This window comes from Cervus canadensis, chromosome X (assembly GCF_019320065.1).
Source record: "Cervus canadensis isolate Bull #8, Minnesota chromosome X, ASM1932006v1, whole genome shotgun sequence".
NCBI lineage: Eukaryota > Metazoa > Chordata > Mammalia > Artiodactyla > Cervidae > Cervus > Cervus canadensis.
In genome coordinates this window covers 136210213-136224451 of record NC_057419.1, presented here as the reverse complement: position 1 = coordinate 136224451, position 14239 = coordinate 136210213, and the positions used below count along the sequence as shown (strand labels likewise).

Genomic DNA, 14239 nt, shown 5'->3' with positions numbered 1-14239 from the left:
AGACCTCAGCACAGCTCCTAAGGTCCTATGTGGCCCAGCTGGGAGCAGCCTAACCCTATGAACCTCTGAGGCCTATTCCTGCTCACTGCCCCATCACACTGGCCTCTGTAGTCTCAGTGCTTCCCCATAGTTCTGTGAATTGGCTCACTCCCAGAAATATCTGCTTTCCTAGGCCCCTCTTTTAGTCCCATTTGTCCTATAGGACTCCACTCTGTGCCCCCTCTGCCAAGCTGAGTTCCATCCCCCCATTATACGCGGCACAGACCTGGGTCATCGCACCGGGTTCTCACTGTTGCCTAGTTTGTCTGCCGCCTCCACCAGATCGTGAGTCTGAGGCGGCAGGGAGCCCACCTCCTTTACGTTCCTATCCCCAATGCTTGGCTCAGGGCTTGGAATATAATAGGTGTCTAATAACTGGTGAATAAGTGGATGGATCCATGAAAGACTGACTTGGGAAAATACTCCTCCTCCTGTTGCTGCCTACTTGCTTGAGATGAGCATTCCACGTTTCTTTCATTGTGGAGCACCCCCATTATAGGATGCCTGCCCCCAGAGCATTCTATGAGCCATTCCCCTACTCTGCAAGGTCTAGCATATACCCAAGCCTACTGGGATGGGAGTTCTGAGTGATGATAGAAGACAAATACATAATTTTTGCTGTTCCAGTGGGAGAGAGTTGTCTAAAGATCAGGAAATGGCATGATAATTGGATATGGCATGATAACTGGATATGGCACATTCTTTAGTTATCTGAATGATAATAATAACAAGGCAATAATGACAGTACCTGACACATACTGAACACTTTCATTGTACCAGATTCCGTACTGAGAGCTCTCAACATATTCTTTCCTTTACTCCTCACAACTACTCTTGGAAGTAGCCCCATTTTACAGACAAGTAAAATGAGGAACATGGAGTTTAAAGAACATTTCCTGGGTCAAGCAGGCAGTTAAAGAACATTTCCTGGGTCAAGCAGGCAGTAAGTGGTAGCATCCAGGTTTGAAACCAAATCTTTGTGACATCAAAGTTAGCATGCTCAACCACCATGCCACACTTCCTCAATGATGCTTCTCTTTAGAAACCTGAAAGACTGATTAGAATAAAGGTGAAAGTGAAGGCTGAGGAATTATGCATACAGTAAAATTCCAATCAGTAATCAGAAGAAGAAAGAAAAGAAACTCCCAAGGCAAAAAGAACCAAGGAGACACACCAGATTCTAGCAGTGGTCACATTCAGCTAGTAGAGTGTTGGGGGTGTGTTTCTTTTGTTCCATCTCATTTCTACCTTTTTAACATTTTCGAAATTTCCTTTAGTGAGCATGTGCAGTTGTCCCTCAGTATCCGAGGGGAATTGGTTCCAGGACCCCTGCAGATACGAAAATGCAGGAATGCTCAAGTGCCTCACATAAAATGGTGTAATACACTTGGCTGTCTGCATCTGTGGATGTGGAACCCGAAAGATCAACCAACCATGGACCAATCCAGTTGGTGGAACCTGGGGATGTGGAATCTGTAGATACAAAGGGCCAACTGTGTTACTATTAGAAGTTTAAAAAAAAATCCTCTCTAGAATGACCCCAGCATTACTTGGCAGAACAGAGGTTGGGAAGAGGTGACAAGAGTCACCCAGCTAATCAGTGGGGCTGTCTATTGAGCAGCTGTCACAGGGTAGCGGAAGTGGGTAGAACAGCAGATGGTGGCTATGGCCTCAGCACCTGCACCCTCGGGGGGTAAGGGAGGAGAAGGGTCACCACCCCTGCTGTCTCACCATGTCCCTTTCTCTCCAGGTGCTTACACCCCGGAGCCCCTCAGCAGTTTCCGGTGGGCCCTTCTCTCAACTGGCCTCATGTTCTTCTACCACTTCAGCGTCTTGCAGATCCTGGGCCTGGTAAGCTTGGTTCTATCCCATTCTATCCCTTCTGTTTGGAGTTCTTCATAAATCTTGATAATCCTGGTTGGCGCTGGTATATCGTTTTGTTTTGAAAATATGAGATGCCAAAGGCCACACTGTCAGATTGTTGTGTCTGGGTTGCTGATTTATGATCCACAGCTTTGGCCTCTCCAAAGAGCTTTCTGAATCCTTCAGTAATGACTGTTTCTTTCATCCCTGGAGAGGCAGGGAGGCCCTTCACTCATGGCCACTTGGGTCGGAAATAGTGAGCTGCACTGGACAGTGGTTGGCTGTGGCCTGTGTGGGAGGCAGGACCCTAACCCTGGCCCTGGGGGAGGCTTCTGACCTTGGGTCCATTCTAGGCCTACCACCAGGCCTAAAGCTGCGTGGCCAGTGGAAGTGTGGTGTCGGGTGACCCCCGTGGCCTTCTGGGATGTTCAGACCTACCTGGAATGTGGCTGATAGCTGGACTCAGTAGTTGAGTTATCCAGAGCCCAGGATTGCTCGGTGCCCGGGTGGTGTATCAGTTGGTGGCAAAGTGAGTAGCAGTAGGCTGGGGCTTGGTTAGGGAGACCCAAGTTCAAGTCCTGGCTTTGCCACTGCTCTGGGTGAGTCATATTATCCTTGAGGGCAGTGTTGTTCTCCACCCATCTGTGACATGGCACAAACCCTCCACCTCTCTTGAGAGGTGGTGAGGACTTGTTTTTAAGGAGAATGGGCTTGAAGGACTTTGGAAGGCAGCTGTCGTGGCCGTCCTTGGGGCGGGAGTGGCATATCGGGTTTTGTGTGCGAGCAGCGTTAAATGTACCGTTAGCCGTGTGGAGTCTTGGCGGGACCTGGCTGGACTAGGGCACGTAACTGATGTCACCAGTGCCTCTGTCGAAGCAGTCATTTTCTCTTCCCCACCCTGGTGTGTTGCTCTGTTCCGGTTGGCCTGGGGGTAGTTTGAGCTCCTTGCCAATAGCATAGATGCTTCCTGTGCTCTCGGAAGGAAGCAGTATGACCATCACGCCCTTACCTTCACACCTGTCTCCACTGTGACTCCTTGATTCCACAAGAGTCGGTGTCTCCATGTCACCATACATACCATGCTCAGTCTCGCTCCAGACCTCGCTCAGGCTATGCCTCCTACATGGAAGGCTCTGTTCACTCCATTCCTCATCATTACTCCCATCCATTCTTCATGAGTCCATTCAGAATGGTGTGACTTCCCTCATCAGATCTTATCTGAGGACTCTGCTGCCCCCGTTCTGTACACGCCTCAGATCTTATGGTGGGCAAGAGCCAGTGAGCACCGTCTGGTTTGACGTCAGCTGTGGTAGACCGATCGTCCAAATTTGATTGGTTCCTAGTTACGCAGAGGCAGGGACCATGCAGCTGATGGCTCTCTTATCCCATAACACCTCTCCGGGTCTAGGCACATAGTAAATACTTAGGAACGTCAACGGACTCTGGGCCCAACCCAAAGGCAAGACCAGCTTTTCCACTGGATGGCCTCCTCCATCACCTCCAAAGGGCTCTAGCCATGACCCAAACTTAGGGGAGACAGATCCCGCTATGAACAGGTGGGGATTTATCAATCCCTCCTTGTCTAGTCCCCCTTAGGTAGACACGGCTGAACTGGCAGAAGCCAGAGAAGGCCTCAGGATGGTGAACGCTCACTCTACCTCCCTTGTCCCTGCAGGTCACCGAAGTGAATTTGAACAACATGCTGTGTCCGGCCATCTCAGACCCATTCTACGGCCCCTGGTACCGCATCTGGGCCTCGGGACACCAGACTCTCATGACCATGACCCACGGGAAGCTGGTCATCCTGTTCTCATACATGGCTGGGCCCTTGTGTAAATATCTGCTGGATTTGCTCCGGCTTCCAGCCAAGAAAATAGACTGAAGGTGCTTGTGTTTTTTTTGTTTGTTTGTTTGTTTGTTTTATTTTGTTTGGGGTTTTGTTTTGTTTTTTTCTCCCCTTGAGGAAACAAGTCCTGACTTGACTTGGAGGACATCCAGTTCTTGGTGAAATCATGGGAGAGGGCAGTAACTCATTCAGTGTATTTCTTTTTCCCTCTTCTCTGCCCCTTTCTTCCAACATATTTCCTTTCCCACCTCTTCCCCCAGGATGGCTCCTGGAGCCTGGGGTGTAGTGCTGAGGGCTCTCTCTCCCTCTCCTTGTGGCCTTACATGGTGAGACAGTAGTCAGTGGCTTCCACTCTGCTTGTTGGTGCTTTAACAACAGCTGGTTGAGGAGAAAGGGAACAACAAGCAGTAGTTCTTTTGGCATCAAAGTGATGAGATGTGGTTGTGTTTGATTTCTCCACTGCCAGGGATCTCCAGGCTTACGCTGGGGTCCCCTTTTGTCTCCAGCACAGCCCCTGCCATAAGGGGACCGAGGCCTTGTTTCTATACCAGCGGCAAGCCAAGAGCCAAGGGATTTCCCAGCTCATGGCCAAAATAGAACTGGCCAGATTCTTCCCACTGGTGTCCCATGACTCAAAGCAAGCAGCCGACCAGTCACTCCCTCCAGATACTGCCAGAGGTGGGGTTTAGGGGTGCTACCATCCGAGGGGCTAGATTCTACTGAGGCCCATGAGTGCTGTTGGAACAGCAAGTCCAAAGGAAACTAGATCAAAATATCCACAGCTAATACTAGTTTGGGACCTTGTGGAGATTCTACTTGAGAGCTGAGAACTGACCCATATCCTGGTCAGAAGTGAGCATAGAAATTAATCAACAGAAGTGGTAACTTGAGAAAACTGTGATTTGAATCATAGGCTTGCTTTTAGTTTAATGTTGATAACAGATGACATTTTAATTTTGAGCACCTCTTAAATGCTGTCTCTCTCTCTCTTTTTAAAGGCAGCTTCAGGGAAAGATGGGCTAGAGTTGGGCTTCTTTGGCTTTTGGGGTTTTGTTTCTTTGTTTATTTGTTTTGGGATGTTTGACTTCGGAGAATCCTTACATTAGGGCCTGTCTCTGGAGGACACCTGTCTATCCATTTCATGGTTTTACAGGATATATGAGCATCCTAGGTTTGCAAGGATACAGGTCCTGCAGCATTGTTTCCCTAGGACTAGATGTCATCACTGCAGCCAGCACCAGGGCTGAATTGTTTGAGGGTGGGGCGGGGGGAACGTCACATGTTCCCAACCCCCACAGCACATGTCTAGATTGAAAGGCAGGTACCAAAAAATCAGGTCCCTTTGGTTGGAGGTTCAAGTGCTCAGAAAGGGAGACCTTTGGTTTCAGGATAGCCTCAGTCATACGTGGACCTCAGGAAAGGGAGGTGGTAGCATTTGCTGACTCTTTGTCGGCGCTTACTAAGAAAAGATTACTTAATAACAGAAAAACTAGTTCTGTGACCTTCTCTGATTGCCCCCCCCCAACCCTGTCTCCCAGTCTAGGCAACCCATTTGCCCTTGGCCCGTTCAGTGTTCCAGGTGTTACTGTTTCAGACCTAGACTGAGTTTCAGTGACTCAGTAGTCATTATTTTAGCAAGTTGTCTTACTGGAGGCAGCAGAATGGGAGAGTCTCTTTTAGCAGGGCGAGGCCCAGGGAAGCGTCCATGGAGGGGCCCATCTCTTTGCAGAGGGATGCTGGCATTGATGCCATCAATCCCCAGGGTGTGGGGTTGCAGGAAGGCGGCATGCTCTGGGTTGCCACCAGAAGAGGTACCTCTTGAGTGGCTGGTTTCACCCCGCCTACTGGCTGTGCATGGGCGTGGCCAAGGAGGCCAGGCCTCAGTGCTCCTTTGGCCTCTTTACAAAATAAAAGGTTAGAGTGAGGTCATAGGAGGAGCCCCTGGGGGTCTGTCCTATGCCGTGCTGGAATCTCTGCCTCAGCTGGGAGCCAGCAGCCTGGGTGGCACAGACGCTGCGCCACCAAGGGCACAGTGGCAGAGTGCTCTCTTTCCCCCTGTCTCGGGCCTGGTGCGGGGTGCCAGTCAGCTTGCACTTTCTTCATATTGGCCCGTCTCCAAAAGCTCGTCTTTGCCCTGGCTATGGCTCAGTGCCCCTGGCTGGCTGGCACTTCGCTGCTGCTTGGCAGGAAAGAAGACAGTGTAAGCCATGTGCCTGGCTTGGCCAGGCCAGCAGCAGGTGCACCTGTCTGGGGAAGAGGGGAGGCACTGCTTCTGGGGGCCAGGTGGGCTCAGAAACATGGAGGGGAAGGGGACAGAAAGCAAGCCCTGTCCACTGGGTCCGCAGGGAGTCATGGCCTGTGAGGTATTGGGGAGCAGCAGGCATCTGAACTGGTCTGTATCTGACTCTTCCCTTGGGCCAGGCCCACGTGGAGAGGTGACCTGGCCTGACCCTCGGTGCCCTGCCTTGGAGGGTGGCCCCCACCACCACGGGGCCAGGCTTTCCTGCACCTCCCCAGGGCTCTCCTGTCAGTGCCAAGGAGCTTCCCCAGCCAGCCTGTCCAAGTTTCCATGTGCCATTTGCCAGCATGTGGGAGCTGCATGTGTGTCTGGGAGGGTTTTTGTAGAAGTGGACAATTTCTTTTACAACAGCCCTAGCAAGGGAAAAGGAGTATTCCCTCCAGCCCCTAGGTAGCCTCGGCTGAGGATCTGGGCCAATGAGAACACTCTGTTCAGCTGGCCAACTTACGGCATCAGCTCCAAATAACAGAGAGGTAGTCCCACCTGCTTGTAGCCCCCACCCCACCCCACCCTCCACTCCTTCTGTTTGGTTCTGCACACCAAAGATGATCTGGTCCATCTTCTTTCTGGAGGCCCAGTGATGCGTTCCTCTGTCAGCATGTGAGGAGGCTATAGACTCAGTTTCCCCCATTCAACCTCTCTCTCTCTCTCTCTCGGGACTGACTTCTCAGCATTCACGGAAGCTGCGGGAAGGGTGGCCGTGAGGTGGGGGTGGGGAGTTCGGGGCCCTTTCCCATCTGGTACCTCAAGCCCAGCTCTCAGACCATCCCTTTGACTGCAGCCTCCCTCAGGGCTTTGCAGTTTGTGGTCGTTGATATTTCAGTGCACTATTTTGTGGCGCAGACACAGCTGCACACAAAGAGCAGGTTGTCAGCGTGGCACTGGTGTTGGGGCGGCTAGTGGAAGACCATTCGTCCCCCCCAACACATACACACCTTGGCCAAAAAAGACTTCCTTGGATTTGTAGATGTTGGTCATCTGAAGGGAAGATGGGGAGGCGGGCGAGGGGAGAAGAAGGGCCGGTATGGCCACTGTGAGACAAGATGCCGGTGCTGGTTTTGGTAAATGGGGAGCAGGCCTCAGGGAGGGTATCGGGAGCAAAGCCCCAGACTATGGGGAGGGGCGTCCTCACTGCACAGGCTGCCCTTCCCTCTGAGGGTGGGGAGGGTGGTCCGTAAGTGGGAATGAGCCTTCCTCTTCTGTACATACAGTGAGTCCCTTGTGCTCAGGAAAACCGAGTTGCTTATTGTTGCTCTCGTGACATTTTCTACACTGGTTAGCTACTCGTGGCACGAAACACACAAAACAAAAAAGTCATTTCAAGCCAAACTATTGTTTTGGAAACCTGCTTTCTTTTGGTGTCAGTTTTGTATTACATTTGGAAGAATTCTTCATTTCTATTGGTGTTATTGTGGTAGAGAGAATAAGATAGTTCAACTTGTAATTCTTTCTGCCAGGAAATTGGCGCTGCCTCTGTTGCCACCCCCACCCCCACCACAGTCCTTCCTCATTCTCAAGGGGAGATTGCTATGTCCTGGGCAGACCCCCTCCCTGGCGCTCGCCCCCACAGTGACTCCCTTGGAGAACCAGTTTTTGTGAGTCCCCTAACCAGCTGCAAGATGAGTAGATGAGTACTTTTCGCCAAGCTGCTTCTTGGGTGCTCTGTGCCCCCGCCAGTTCGCTCACCTCTTGGGACATTTTGTAATGTTTTCTCTGTTTTGTACAACCCTTTTGATTGTACCAAAATGGTTTCTGCAGTCACCTTTGGAAATAAATGGTCATTAATTTGTGTACTTCGCACTCTGAATGTTAGATTGAGGTGTTTCTGTTGTTGAAGATCCCTGAATGAAAAGGAACCCTCACCACGGCACTTACTGTTAAATATTTCCTTCATTTACTGTTATTAAAAGATTTGTGAGAACCTACGAGTCTTGGCCTTGCTTCCCAGAAGCCTCTCAGAAGGAAGGGCTCCTGCTTTGAAAAGTAGACAGAAGGGGCCACTGACCATCCAGGCTGTGGAGGACCACCACGGGGCAGCGGGCTTGCTCAGCACAGCTCTGCCCCCGGAGTCGCATGGTTCAAGTCACGTGGCCTTGAAGCCCCTCCCCCCACTGCCTGCTGCCACCAAGGACCCAGCAGGCCTTATGCTCTTCACAGGGCTTGTTGGCTGGGGACATCTGCTGGCCTTGAGGGACCCTGGTCTCAAGGGACCCCACGTGGGCTAGAGGACTGGACTACAGGAGGCAGCTCTAAAACCAGATGCAATCAGGCTCCCTCATCCCAAGTTTCTTGGGGGCCAGCTCTGTCCAGCACAGGGCCAAGGCTGACACAGGTCAGACCGTGCCACATGGAGGTAATCCTGCCCCTGGGAAACAGTTGGACCTGGCTTTCTAGGGCTCCCAACTGAGAACCGCGTGGTGACTATGATTAGCCATGCCCACCTTCATACCAGAGAGATGCTGTACTCAGACTTTTGCTGGTGTGGCTGCTTCTACAGGGGACAGAGCTAGCCACAGGGGCCTCCAGTGCAAGTGGGCTTCCTTCATTGGCCAGGAGTCAGAAGCCTTGGCCTTCAGAGTGGATGGGCCCTGCCATCCTAGACCAAACCACAAGCTTGGGAAAGTCACTCATTCACTTGCGACCCCAGGTTCTCTGTCAGTAAAACTACAGCTGCACCCGTGTGACACGGTCCCTGTGGTATAGGCAGACACTGAGAAAACTGGAACTGAGAGCTAACCAATGGAGGAACTGGCCTAGGAGCCGGTTTTGTGAGCCTCCAGAGCTTAGGTCCTCGGCACCCTGACCCCTGGGCCCTGCTGTCCATCTGGGGTGCTGGGATGACTGGGCAGACCCTCAGCAGGGGGCCCCGGGTCTGAGAGGAATGGGAGGAGAACCGGCAGTGCTGCAGAAGATGGACCACGCGAGTGCTGAGGCAGGGGAGTCAGGCCCATCTTTTCTTCTGCTACCAGCAGACCTACCTGACCCTGGCGAGCCGCAGAGCAGAGCTGAAAGGCCTACAAGTAAACAAGATGGTGCTGCACAGGGCCAGGCCAGGGCTGGCCCAAGGGCAGAGGCTGCCAGAAGGAGGTGAGAGAAAGTGGTCCTGTGGCCCTTCTATGTATCTTACATTTCAGAAAGATGACATAGGCCAGGGCAACCTCTCCCCAGGACTCATGGCGTCTGCTGAAGGTCTCTGCTCCAGTCTGTACACTCTACTGCAGGCAACAGTTTCCAGTGGAGATCTGACTGCATCACTTCCCTGGGGCCTTGTAAACACCTAGGCTTCATCTCCTCACCTCCATGTTCCATGAAGACCCATCTATAGCAGACCCGTTGTTCCAGCCATATTGAACTCCCCTTGGTCACTCCCTGTGGTTTCCCACTTCTTTGCCTTGTTCTTCACGCTGTTTTCTCAGCTACCCCCATCTCCCTGCTTGTCCAGAGGTCTCACTCAGCTCCAGTGTAGGCTCCTGCATGCAGTCTTCCGTGAGCTCCAGTATACATGAGGTACCCTTCCACTCAGCTCTTGCAGCCCCTGGTGCTCACTCCAGGACACCCTTTGCCTACCCATTTTGGAATTCATCAGGGTGCTCTGTCCCTCTGTAGACGTTGAGCTCCTTGAGGGCAAGGACCTGGTCCTTGGAACGTGTTCTGTGAACCACACATGCTCTTATCCCTGAGTTTTACAAAATAGTGGGAGGCACCATGGTTACCTGAGTGAGAAACCTTGGCCACATAAGCTATGGCCCATCTCTTGAGTTCTCCTGCATGGGGCCGTGTGCCTTTGACCTGGGTACCTCAAGCTCCAGCTGGAGGGCCCCCATCTTGCTCCTCTTTAGGGGTTACAGGTAGCCAGGATTCAGGTGAGGAGGCAGTGTTGTGAGGATAGAGAACAGAGACAGCATCTGTTTCGCCTGACCCTTCTCTAGATCTCTGGTTGGGGGATGGGCGAGGCAGCAACTGCTTTTCCACATACCTCACAGCTGTTCATCCCCTCCAGGGTCCCCCTTCCACTCCCTGGGGCACAAAGGCAGAGTTGGTGTTTACACGGTAAAAGCCCCACCAGCCCATGGAATGTGTCACCTCTGAGGCATTGGGAGCAGCTTGAACAGTTACAATCTGATCCCCCAGTGAGGTTTCCCTTTGTCCTGGTTTGCCAAGGCCAGCGGAGGGACAGAGACCCACAGAAGTCAGGCTGGCAAATGACCCATCCCCAGCTGTACCTCTGCTCTAGCCGCCAGTTCTCCCTGCTCTCTGCCACCTTTCCCTCCCCCTTCCCTCGACATCCAGGGGCCTGCAAGAGGTGATGCCCACTTTACTGTCCCTTTAGCTGCTCCTTCCCTAGTTACCAGGAGTCCCCAGTCTCCTTATGTTTTTAGGAAGACCCAGGGCTCTCCAGTATTCCACCCCCTAGAGGCCTTCCTGTGTGGTCCAGGACACCCTCAGATTTCCAGAATGTTGGAACTGACAGGATGCTGCTGATACAGGGGCTTGTAAATTTTCCTTCATATTAGAATCACCTAGGGAGCTTTACAAAGAATCTCAATGCCCAGGCCTCAGCCCAGCTCATAATTCAAAGCAAACTTTTTGTTTGGTTTTGTTCTGACTTTAAGCTTCCGGGTTGTGAGTCAGCTCGTTGACCCATCTATACCAGTGCCATTTTGATGCCATAATGAAAATAATGAAATAATGAAAATTTTAAGACATGCCAAAAGGTTATGAAGAAGAGTGTCTAAATCCAGCTTTTAAAAACGAATATTACCAAGAGAGTTGAAGCCCCTTTACCCCAGAGGTTCGGAGATTGTTCCTTAGAGTTTCAGGAACTCTGGGGAGCTGTCTGAGGGGCCATCTCAGGATGATGGCTGGGTGGGGGCAGAGTGGGTTAGGTTCCGGCCTTTCCCCTTGTTTCACCCAAAACAGCTCCACGTTTATTCTGCTTTGTACACTGAGGTTCTGTAAGTAGTTTCATTGGGAAAAGGGTTTAAAAGTCACTTCATTACACCCTCACTAGTCTGTCTTCTACCCTCTCTGAGGTAGTGGTCATTCTGTAGTCGTTGGAAGAGTCTTGTGGTGGAGCTCAGCAGATGAGGGCTGTGGTCCTGGCTCTCCATCCGCTCGTAGGTCCCAGGTCCCTTTGGCAAAGTCAGACCTCTCCGAACTCCAGGTGAGACATCAAGTGAGATAAATGAGTGTGAGAGGGCTTTATAAACTGCAATGTCCTGTCCAGTGTAAGGGGGTTCTGTTTCCAGGCAGTGTGGTTACTAGGCTTGTTCACAGAGTGCAGGAGTTGCTTGGGCTTTTGACTATACTCACCCACTGTGCTTTCTTGTGCCCTGTGTGGTTGGGGTCTGTGGGGTGTGTAAGAGACTGATAACCTCAGTTTTAAGGCATTTTTTTTTCTGTATTTCATTGACGCTTTAGACACTTTCTAAAAATATAATTTTAATATCTCCAGATTTGGGATGCAGTCAGTGGCATGACAGTTTAATTGGCATCTTTTTTAATAGTACATAAAATAGCAGCCATCTTTGAACCTGAAGTATCTTGGAGTCACTGAAATGCCATCATTGTTAACTTTTGATTCTTCTTCCTCTTCTCCATGAGAGTCACTCTCCTGGTAGAGAAAAGCCATTTGGAAAAACTTCTAAACTTTAGCATATATTCTCCTCCTGACACTCCATCCTCTCTTTCTTCCCTGCCAGCATCCAGCCAGGCCAGGCAAACTTTCAGCTTCCTGATCTGAGGGAACCCCCTTTGTTGAGCTCTCTCTTGGGGCAGAGTTTCATGGGGGCGACAGAAAGGAGATGGAGTGCACCTACATAGGGAGGCCCACTGTGCCAGCTGACAGGGAGGGAGCCAGACAAGCCAGGCCAGCCACCCCCAACAGCTCTTGTTTCTTTATTTCCCAACCAGAGCCTGGCCAGACGGTTCAGCCTGCTTCCCTGGGGATCTCTGGGGCTGCTCATTGCCAGAGATGAGCAGGGGGTGGGGGGTGTGTGTGCAGGGGAAAGGAGTGCAGCCTGTCCTGAACTCCCTGGGTTGACGTAAGCAGTTGTCTGGCCCATAAAGAGGAAGACAATGACTTCCTCACCTCCTCCAGCAAGGTGGAAGAAGGGTTAGGTGGTGGGCCTTTCAAGGAAAAGCAGCACCTTGGCAGCACCTAGGGTAGCCTAAGCCATGGACATTCACTGCAATTGGAAATTGCCTCCAACCTTCCCTCAGTCCTGGCAGCCACTCTAATTAAACTTGGCCCTTGTAGTCTTGAGGCCAGGCTCTTCCAGAAAGGGAAGGAGTGTCTGCAGTGAGATCCAGGGATAATTGGGCACAGGAAGCAGTTTTTGGACATTTCCCCCACCCCGCTGAGAGAGCTTAGCAAGACATGATCAGCCTGGATTACAGCTGCCCTCATGTAACTGGGTTAAAGTGGTGGCCTACTTAGGCCCCTCCTGCAGTGGCCTCCTTCAAAGCTGATGAGGCCGATTAGGGGGTTATTTCTGAGCCCTAGTTGTGTACCCAGAAGCCTGGGGGTAGTCCTCCTTTGACAAGAAAGACAATAACTAAGGCTGGACAGCCAGAGGCAGAATCTGCCCTGCCCGTAGGAGAGCAGTGCTGTCAGACCTCATGTGTTCTTGGAAAAGAAGGAATCCAATGACGTCAAGTCTAAGTCCCTGGATTTTGAACTTCAAAAACCAAGCCAACCAATTTTCAGGGAAAGAACTTGTCCTATGTTTTTGCCATCTTTAGACCTAGAGAGAGATGGTGGAGAGTCAAAATGAAGTCTGCAGTCATAGTTGCTAGCCTCTACTTAGTAGGTTTTGTGTATTTGAGGGAGATTGCTGTTTAGCCCAAGCCTCAGTTTGCTCATCTGTAAAATGGCAATAATAGTAATAACTATTTCCTAGAGTAGGTGTGAAGATTGAACAGATAAGACACTTGACACAGTGCCTGGCACATTGTAAGCACTACTTCCATAAATGTTAGATGCCATTATTGCTACCATTACCACCATGATTGCCACCACCATTCTCACCATCATCTTCATCTTCATCAAGACAGCAGGGTAAATGATAAAAAGCTGTCTCTCAACCCTGACAAACTCAATTTGAATCCTGGCTCTGCCACTTTGTAGCTAGGTGGCCTTGGATAACTGGTAACTTCTTTGATCTAGATTCTGTAAAGTGGGCAATTCATAAGGCTGTTCGAAAAATGTATAATATGGTCCTTTTTATACAGTAAGTACTTCATAAATATTAGCTATTGTAGTTATTAAAAAGGGGCTGATCAAGGTCAGTGGTTACCAAGAGTTGGGGGGAGGCATGAATATGTGAAGCACCAGATTTCTAGGACAGTGAATCTACTCTCTATGATACTGTAATGGTAGATATATTTGTCAAAACCCACAGAATATACAGCATCAAGAGTGAATTCTAATGTAAACTCTGGACTTTGGTATCAATATAGGTTCATCAGTCAATAAATGTACCACTGTGGTGTGGGATATTGATAGTAGGAGAGGCTATGTGTGTATGAGGTGGAGGAGGTGGGGCAGGCGATATATGGGGAGTTCAGTGTACTTTTTGCTCTGCTTTGCTGTGAACCTAAAACTGCTCTGAAATTATAGTCTATTTAAAAGGAAAAGAAAGTTGATCAAACTAGATTGCTATATAAATTTAGAATGTTAACTCTATCCCCATGGTAACCACTAAGAAAATTAAAGATACAGAAAAGGAAATGAAGAGGGAATCAACATGGTACACTAGAAAAAAGTCCATCAAACACAAATGAAAACTGTATTGGAGGAATTGAGGAAAAAGAGATGTGACATGTAGAAAACAAATAGCACAGTGGCAGGGAAAAAAAGTTCTTCATTATCAGTAATCACTTTAAATGTAAATGGGTTAAACTCACCAATTAAGACAGATATTGGCAAAATGAATTTTTTTCTTTTTTTTTGGCAAATGAATCTTAAAAAGACATGATCTAACTATATGCTGTCCAGGGGGTTCTGGCAATGAGTTGATGAGCCAACTCATTGGAAATGACTGATGCTGGGAAAGATTGAGGGCAATAGGAGAACAGAGCTGCCAAGGACGAGATGGTTAGAAAGCATCACCCACTCAATGGACATGAATTTGAGCAAACTCTGGGAGATAGTGGAAGACAGAGGAGCCTGGCATGCTGCAGTCCATGGG

General features: G+C 50.2%; 1 protein-coding gene across 11 annotated transcripts in view; it reads left to right on the top strand.

Annotated features, from left to right (window-relative positions):
- Positions 1 to 7972, top strand: part of TMEM164 (transmembrane protein 164) — a 171964-nt gene extending 163992 nt beyond the window's left edge. For all 11 annotated transcript variants that reach the window (XM_043460115.1, XM_043460101.1, XM_043460107.1 and 8 more), the window contains 2 exons: positions 1790 to 1890; positions 3578 to 7972. In XM_043460115.1, the coding sequence (XP_043316050.1) occupies positions 1790 to 1890; positions 3578 to 3784 (308 nt within the window). In that variant the 3' untranslated portion in view covers positions 3785 to 7972. The remainder of the gene's footprint in view (positions 1 to 1789; positions 1891 to 3577) is intronic.
- The last annotated feature ends 6267 nt before the right edge of the window (positions 7973 to 14239 follow it).